This window comes from Mesoplodon bidens, assembly GCF_964165515.1.
Source record: "Mesoplodon bidens genome assembly, chromosome: 11".
NCBI lineage: Eukaryota > Metazoa > Chordata > Mammalia > Artiodactyla > Ziphiidae > Mesoplodon > Mesoplodon bidens.
Genome location: NC_138167.1, coordinates 52581469 through 52590769, shown reverse-complemented (window position 1 = coordinate 52590769; position 9301 = coordinate 52581469). Strand labels below are relative to the sequence as shown.

General features: G+C 32.8%; 1 protein-coding gene across 1 annotated transcript in view; it reads right to left on the bottom strand.

Annotated features, from left to right (window-relative positions):
- Positions 1-2006: 2006 nt before the first annotated feature.
- ADAMTS20 (ADAM metallopeptidase with thrombospondin type 1 motif 20) overlaps positions 2007-9301 on the bottom strand; it is a 190033-nt gene continuing 182738 nt past the window's right edge. The window contains exons 38-39 of the mRNA XM_081247912.1: positions 5015-5119; positions 2007-2607 (exon numbers count right to left, since the gene is read on the bottom strand). Of these exons, the coding sequence (XP_081104038.1) occupies positions 2518-2607; positions 5015-5119 (195 nt within the window). The 3' untranslated portion in view covers positions 2007-2517. The remainder of the gene's footprint in view (positions 2608-5014; positions 5120-9301) is intronic.

Genomic DNA, 9301 nt, shown 5'->3' with positions numbered 1-9301 from the left:
AAGGAGAGAGAATAATCTGTGGAGAAAGGTCCTGGGTAATTCAGAATTGGAGGAAATCAAGAGCAGAGATGGGCAGATTGGCCTTTGATATGATCAGGGAAATCTTTTCCCCTTAAGGAGTAGGAAAAATAGATAAAATAGATGTAGAGAGTGCTTCACTTTAAATGATAAACAGGTATAGAAAATTACTATACACTGCATAGTAATATTTGTAACTAAGGTACAGTGCAAAAAGCATGCTTTGTGGTAAGAGATTCTCAAATGTTTTAAATCACATTCACATAAAACTTCTTGACTCCCTTATATGTTTGTTTCTTTCCTTTTTTTTTATTGGGGGTGGAGTTTAGAGGGTGGGGAAATGTAGGAAAGGTGGAGGACAGGAGAGGTAAAGTGAACAAAAAATAAATAAGCAATTCTCAGAAAAAGGAACCTAATAGCAAAAAATATATGAAAGTATCTTCATCCAACCTAGTAATTAAATAAATATAAATTCAAACAATGAAATACTATGCTCTGCCCCATAAGATCAGAAAAAAATTTCACATGTCACTGAGGATGTGGATACTCTAAAATTTTTACACCCTGCCAGTGGTAATTTAAATTGATTTAACCCCTTTAGAAAGTAGTAATTTGGCAATTTCTAGGGAAGTTTAAGATGGATGGATGAAACATATTATTGTTCAAAAGGATCTACTCCCTCCCTTGGGAGAGTATTGTGAGTCCTCACTCATTTCCATATGTCTGGTCATCCTGCAGTGTAGAGGTAGTATGTTTCCCTGCCCCACTGACTAGGATTTGGTCATGTGATTTAATTTGACCAATTGAATATGAGTATACATGGGTACCCCTTCTATGAACAGAAGTTTTTGAAGTCTGCAAATTTTTGTCAGCCTCCTGTCCATTATTTCCATGAGAAGGGTATACACTGGACAGGAGCTGTTTCCATCCCAGCTGCAACAATTTCAATAAAATCTTTTTAGAATTTCTGAAGTGATTTTAGAGTTATAGACATTTTGGTGAAGAATTCTTTTTTTTTTTTAACCTGTAAGGAAAATGAAAACAAAGTCCTAATGTATCACACAAATGTTTATTACTTAAATGTTTATAAATTATAAGATTTTACTTATGAATAAAAACACTTCTAGAAAATGTTACACATTTTGTAATAATGCTTGTAACGGGTTTCAGGCACATAGTGCAAAATACTTCTTTTCTGATACAGAGATCCCTAAATGTTTATCTAACCACACTGGCACAAAATTGCTTTAGTACCTTATATGGTACAATATACCCCTAATAAATCTTTGAAAAAGAAAAACTTTGTGGGTAAAACTAGTACACTACTATTTACTGGCAAAAATCTATTAGTAGATTCAGTTTTCTTGGTTTATAAAGTAGGTTGCCATAGAAAAATATTATTTGTCTATGAGTCTTTTAAAATCACATTATTATATAATACACAAATTATTCACCTGAAAAAAATCTCTTAATACCTGAGAATTTGTCCATGAATAATTTTTATACTATCTTTTATGTTCTGGCTTTGAGACACCTCAGATATGAAATAACTTGAACATCTCTAATAAAAATTTTGCAAATGTAAACATAATTTTATGTTTACCAAAATAGGATCTTCAACATATCAATAATTCTTACTTTTCTACTTGATTAATAAAATACAGTTCTTAACTGTGAGAAAATTAATTTTTTAAGAGTAGATATATACATATATAAGATCTATAAAGACATGATAGAATATACACATTATAAAAACAATGTATTGCTCTTATAAGTACAATCAAATTAGAGGTAGGTGTTTTAAGTCAAATTCTACTACATCATATCTTCTTCTGTATTATTCCCACAAAATTTCATATTTAGTATTTAACCAAAGCATATATTTTAAATACAAAATTATACCATAATTTAGGATGATTTTTTTCAAGCACCATAATGCACAATTAAAAATTAAAGGAAACATAAAACAAGGTATCTAAGCTGTATCAGTAGAAAGTATAATGGCTATGTACTTTTTTGATGTGACTATTGATTTGCTATTCACCTGACAGATTCAATATGTCTATGGCAGTTTTAAATAAGTTCATTTTCCTAATTTTTACTTGCTCCATTTTAACAAGTAGAATAAGCATTCATTGTACAGTAGGATACCAGAGCAGAGATTTACATGTGTGTTTATAGGCATAAGGTAATTGTGGTCCAGTCCAAGCTGTTAACAGCAATATTATCTTGGTATAATTCAAGCATCCCTGTATACCCTACCATAAATTACTATATCCTTTTAAGGATCCAGATTAGAATCACATATCATTCAGTTTATTTTGAAGGCCTTGAAAAATTAAGCAGTGATGTGATTCCCTGATGAGCGCCCTGAAAAAAAGGCACAGACATTTTAGACATGGAAATCTCAGAAAGGGAAGGGTAAAGAAACAAGCACCAGCTATTTGCAGGTTCCAGAGAATGTCTCCTCCTTGGGACACACTTCCCACTTCTGAATGTTCATATTACTTGAATTGGGAGACCAGTAGTCATGTGAGGAATACACTTTCCACAGAACCCTCCACATCTGCCGTAGACTTTGGTTCCATCCTGAAAATAGGAAGAGGCAGAGATACAGGAGAATCTGTTACAAGCTAGTATCTGCATGCACAGGGCAGAAAAAGCAAATGCTTTGAATCATGCGGTTGAAATAATTAGCCAAGGTTTCATACAACAATTACACTTGAGGTCAAAGGTCATACCATTTCAGGATTAGTTGAAATTTCTGGTCATGGGAATTAGATAATGTGAGATTCATATTATCTACTTAATGATTATAAACCACACTGTAATTTAGACAATTCATCTCAACCCACTTATTTTTCAACAAGATATCTATTGGCTTCATTGAGTTTATTAAAACCTCTCCCAATCTGTTATTCAGCATTGCCATGATTTTATATAAGATTCTCACAGACTAAAAAAAAAGAAAGATATTATGCAAACTTGACCTTAACTGAATCCAAGCCATATTAACCTCAATTATCTCCTGGAAGCATTAGAAACACAGCCTGAAGAAAATATTTAGAAGGTGATAAAATGGGGGGGCAGGGAATAAAACTAGACTAAAAGCAGGAATTATAATTAGTCAAGGACTAAAAAGGGAGATTCTTCTTTTTTTTAGGAAAGCAGAGCTGCTCACTGGGGAATGGGTGGGCAGAGGCTGGTGAAGAAGGTGGTCAGGACATGCTAGATTTTCTTTCCAAACTGTCTTCCATCTTTAGGTCCAAAAGTCAAAAGGTATTTTGATAGGATAAAGCAAAAATAGCTTGAACTCCTGTAGTTTCTAGAAAAGGTAAGTTTTGCTTTGTTTTTTTAATCTAAGGAGGGAGGGTAGAGAAGGAAACTTTGGGTTCCTGGAACTTTTGAAGATGAAGAATATTTTGAGACCAGGGGCCTTTGAAGTTGCCTCTCTTTTCAGAAGCTTTCTAAACTCTAGAGAGTCTGAGTAAACAGAGAAAGGAACGGCAGTAAAAATTCCAATTTATATACATTCCTGTTTGCAAACGGATCGTATAAGTAAACCCCTAATCTTGCTTAAATTTAATGGAAAATGAAAATATGTGTGCATTTCCATAAGTACATTTGGGTTTCACAAGTCTCATTTTCACACCAGGCAACAGATCTCAGGAAATACCTTCATGTGCAAAATTTTTGATTGAGGGAGAAACTCTCAATTAAATAAACAAATAAATAATCTTTAGAATAGAACTTAAATAGAAGCAAAAGGAATGATTGTATTAAATATTCATTTTTACTGCTGCCCTCAGCCAGATCTCATTTAACCAAAAGATACCTAAAAGCTGAATAAAGTCAGAATATCTCATTGTACTCTCTAAATTTTCTACTTGCTCAGAATATACTTTAACTAGGTAATTAATTTATTTCCATTCTTCTACCAAAAGGGATTAGACCAAAATTTGCCAAATAAATATTTAGAAATAGCCATTTTTAAAAAGTCTACTGCTTGCCCATATGATAGAAATAATAAAAATTTAAATTCTTTAATTATAAATTGAAACACAATTTCATAATATTCAGAAATATAATGTTTTAGTCTCTGATTATTAGAAAATTGAATTTCATTTATAAGTAGTATTCATATAAATAGGAGTGTAACAGAAGTCACTTTTATCAAAAGAAAGAAAAATGATAAAACCTTAGAGTGGGCAGGGGGTTGGTGATGGTGCTGATTTATGTGCAATATAGGTGAGGACACTTATAATGTAGATCCTGATTTACTATAGATAGAATCATGCTATCTAAGACATGGGAACTCCAAGTACTAGGAGCCATCTCATAAAGAGTATGTGCTAGTACACCATACCAGCATCAAAGTTAAATGGATTCTACTTTAGATAATACATGTGCTATAGGTAAAAACCAAATACCAATGTTCTCTAGATAAAGGTAGACAGAGGAAAATATGCATACAACCATAAAAAATATTCCTAATTCTTGAAGAACCTATAAAGGATATTTGTTAAATGACAAATGGCTCCAACCTCAGCTCCATCACTAAATCAAAGTAGTGAGGTAAATGAACCAAAATGTTACCTCTCACTTTGAAATATTAAAACCTACAAACCTTTAATAATTAGAGTATAGCTAAAAGCACTACCTCTTTTTGAAGTACCTGCATTTCAAGCCATCAACCCCAGACTTGAGCTACTTCAATCTATATGCTCTGGCATTTGATTTCATGTTCAGATATCTATAGGCTAAACATGAATGTATATGTATATAAAACCTACATAAGCACATGAATAAAAATGAACCCAATTTCATAATTTCATAAATTAATGTTATATTTCATTATATGTAATATAACCTATCATATGCAATAACACATTAGTCATTAACTTCATATAACTCTAAATTTAAAGTAGAGGACCTTTAATGCTAGATCACAGCACAGAAGTATTTCAGACAGGTTTTTTGGTCTAGCAGGACTTACTTGTGATCTGTGAATGATGACAGAGGCATAACTGCCCTGAGCAAGCCACTTTGCTGTACTGGATATCTTCATCCCAGTTCCAGCCAAATTAACGCTGAATTGTCCCTGGATTGAAAACAAAACAAAATAAAAATAGGTAGAATTCATAAAATATTTAAGCATCCACTTGGCTGGAAACACCTGAATTGGAATTATATAAAGACTCGAATTGGTTTTCAAGATTCTTTCTTCAGAAAATGAAAGAATATTGATACAACCTTACACTAAAGAAAATGAACAGGCTAAAGACTTTTTAAATTGATTACAAATAAGTCTTCTCAATTACAAGAGACAACTGAAATAATACCAGATAATGTTATTTGTGCAAAAGTAATTCTGTCCAACACTAGGTCTCTAGGGTTGACAGCTAGAGCTTATGCTCCTGTAGAAACAGCAAGTCCAGTCAGAACGGGTGTTCGCAGGGATTGATACCAACCAGACTTTAACATTTCTCCAGTTTCAATTTTTGACCCCTCGTCGCTAATTTCCCTAAGTTACATCTGTTTAATGTATTTCCTAGAATCTTCTGTTACTGTGCCCTTACCTTTTGTGCTAAGAATGTTACTTTTTAACCTACCACACAAAACTACTGAATGTGATATTATTTCCCCAGCTATCATGTGCTTTTAAGTACCCAGAAGTGTTACGTGGACGTCTGATGACACATGATTTACACACATGGTATGTGAGCCCCCTAGTGGCTTTATGATCTGATTATTTTCAAGACACAAGAACCAGTTTCATGTCAAAATATTCCAGACTATCTCTGCTAAAAATTAAAATTTAGGGCTTCCCTGGTGGCGCAGTGGTTGAGAATCCGCCTGCCAATGGAGGGGACACGGGTTCAATCCCTGGTCCGGGAAGATCCCACATGCCGCGGAGCAACTAAGCCTGTGCACCACAACTACTGAGCCCGCACGCCTAGAGCCCGTGCACTGCAGTAAGAGAAGCCACCACAATGAGAAGCCCGTATGCAGCAACGAAGACCCAACACAGCCAAAAATAAATAATTTATTTTTTAAAAAAAACTTTAAATATCTGTTAATTAAGAAAGTGCCTGACTAAAATTGGTAAAATTTGTGGCACATGTATATGATCTTGCAGTACAGAATTATACACTGAAAAGCTGAAGTACTTAATGAATGCTAATTAAGCCTACTGCCAATGTTTAATATACATACAGATTTAGAGTGAAATTAGGACAATCTTAGATCACATCACAATATCCTATGGCCTAAGACTCAGGAATCTTGAACAGGACAGTGATAAAACATCAAAGATTATGTTATGTCAATGAAAATATTATCTTGTCATGAAAGCAAAGGCTAAATAGATTTCAAATATATTTATAATATGAATTATTGCAACTGCTAAAAAATTATATATCAGTTTAGTTTATTAAGTTAGATTTCTTAGGAATCTTATATACTTCTTATTTAAAATCAAATAGAGATTCAAATACATTTATAATACAATGATAATATATGGATAATTTTCCCCAAAACAGAAATAATTTGTTTTAGATAAATTTCAAAGAAAATTAATTGTTATATACATCATTTGGTTATGAAATTTAAAATATGACCTTATGTTTGCTTCATTGCTGTATTCCTAGAGTCCAAAAGAAGGCCTAGGCACTCAGTAAGTGTTTTTAAATGGATGAATTAAGTGCAACATTATAAATATTAAATTTTGGCATTGTAAAAGTTAATACACAAATACACAGCTAAATCCTTCATGCTCGTGATAATGAATGACACTAACGCTAGACACATCAGAATTTTATATTAGTAAATATTTGAATGAGAAGAAGTAATTCTAAGGATATAGTCTACTGGTTAATACTTAGTCATCTGATACAGGTTTTGCACTGAATACCTTCATTCCACCTTAACTCATAAATAGGCTTCTCACCAAATAAAAGAAATGGAACTATATTCTGTGGTGTAGGTTTCCTGTGACTAGCCACTTACTGAGTGCCCCAGTTGGGGGAATGCAATGTTTTCACAACCTAATAGTCTACACTTCCATTTATTCTTTACCTCCCTGCTCAAGGTTTCTTGGAAGCATTCAGCTGGAAAGGAAAGACAAAAGTCCAACTAACTACAGTACTGAGAGACTTAGGTGGTCATTAACACAATGAGTTGGGTCTAGAAATATCTGCTGCTTCATTTCTCCAGACTAATTTTCATGAGCTTTGCTTACATCTTTAGTCCTTGTTCAAAGCTACATAATACAATCTCAAAGAAATGGCAAAACAATTCAACTGAAATCTGGGATGATATTGACAGAGTTAAAAATACACTTCACTCATTTGTTTGAAATTAACTGTGTGGCAGACTTGGTATGAAGCACTACTGCAATACAGAGAGAGGTCTTGCTCCAGATTTGAGAAGTGAAGCACAGATTGGTGGTTGCCAGAGGTAGGAGTTGGAGGGGGAAATGGGTGAGGACATTACAAGATAAATAAATCCTGGGGATTAATGTGCAATATGGTAAATATAGTTAAGTATACTGTATTGTATATTTGAAAGTTGCTAAGAGAGTATATCTTAAAAGTTCTCATCACAAGAAAGAAAAAATTGTAACTATGTGAGGTGATGGATGTTAACTAAAACCATTGTGGTTATAATTTTTCAATATATACATAGTCAAATAATTATGTTTTACACCTTAAACTAATACAATGATTAATGACAATTATATTTTAATAAAATGGAGGAAACTAAATCTGATATACACATAAATAAATGTGATGCAATGTAGAGAATTATAGGTGCCATAAGAAAGGTACTGATACATTCCTATGGAACTTTAGAAGTAATAAATGATTGAATAATTGTATTAATTACTTATTTCAATTCCATTACTTTATTTAAGATTAAAATTTAAACCTCCTTAAACCTAATATTTAACTTGAAAAATTAGTTCAACATAGTATCAACAAAAAAATATGGTTGTTTGAAGTAGTGTGAAGTTTATCTCCTCTTGTACTCTCGACATTTTTTAGAAGAGGCCATCATAAGAAGTAAAATTATAACAGCCAAATCACAAGTGGAAGGTAAGGTGATTCAAAAGACCTAAGAATTCAACAAATTGGAATGTCTGGCCTTGAGTATTTAGCTGCATCAAAGGAAAAAGTAGTTATGGATGCAAGACAGAGGGAAAGCACAGAAATAGATGAAAGTTTTAATGTTCCACTTCTTTGATTGACTGGTTGGTTCATATATGCCCATTATATCATTAGGTTTTACAATTTTAAAGTTTGTTCCACATATTTTATTATGAATGGGATCTATAGATCTAATGCAATTCCAATAAGAGAACTAATTCTAAAATTTATATTGAAAGACAAAGAAATTAAAATAATTAAGACAAGTTTGAAAAAAAATAAATTTGAAGGACCCACACTACCTTGTTTTAACACTTATTATAATAAAGCTATCATAACCAAGACAGTGCTGTGTTGGTGAAGAGAGAGACATGTAGATCAATGGAACAGAAGACAGAGTCAGAAAGAGACCCACATAAATATGTGCTATATATATATATATATTTTTTTTGGCCTCACCACGTGGCACATGGGATCTTAGTTCCCCGACCAGGAATCGAAGCCATGCCCCTGAATTGGAAGTGTAGATTCTTAACCAATGGACCACCAGAAAAGTCCCCTCCAATTGATTTTTGACAGAGGCGGAAAAGCAATTTACTGGAGAAAGCACTGTCTTTTCAACAAATGGTGTTAGGACAACTGGATGTCTATAGGCAAAACCCCTCCGACTTCATAAAAAATTAGTTCAAAATCAGTCATAGGTCTAGATGTAAAGCATAGAACTATAAAAAAAATTTTAAGGATGCATAGAAGAAAATCTTTGTAACCTGGAGTAAGTCAAAGGCTCTTAAATATGACACTAAATATACAACCCACATAGGAAAAAAATGATAAATTTGACTTCATTAAAATTTAAAACTTCCATTCTGTGTAAGACAATTAAGAGAAAGAAAAGATAAGGTCCAGACCAGGAGAAAAAGACTTGGAAATGTTATATACAACAAAAGACTTGTATCAAGACTATGTAAAGAACCCTCAAAACTAAACAGTAAGGAACAATAAGGAAAAAACAACCTAATTTTAAAAATGAGCAAAAGACTTGGGCATACACTTCACCGAAGAGTATATACAGATGGCAAATAAGCATATGAAAGATACTTAACATTATTATCCATTAGTGGAATGTAAATTAAAAC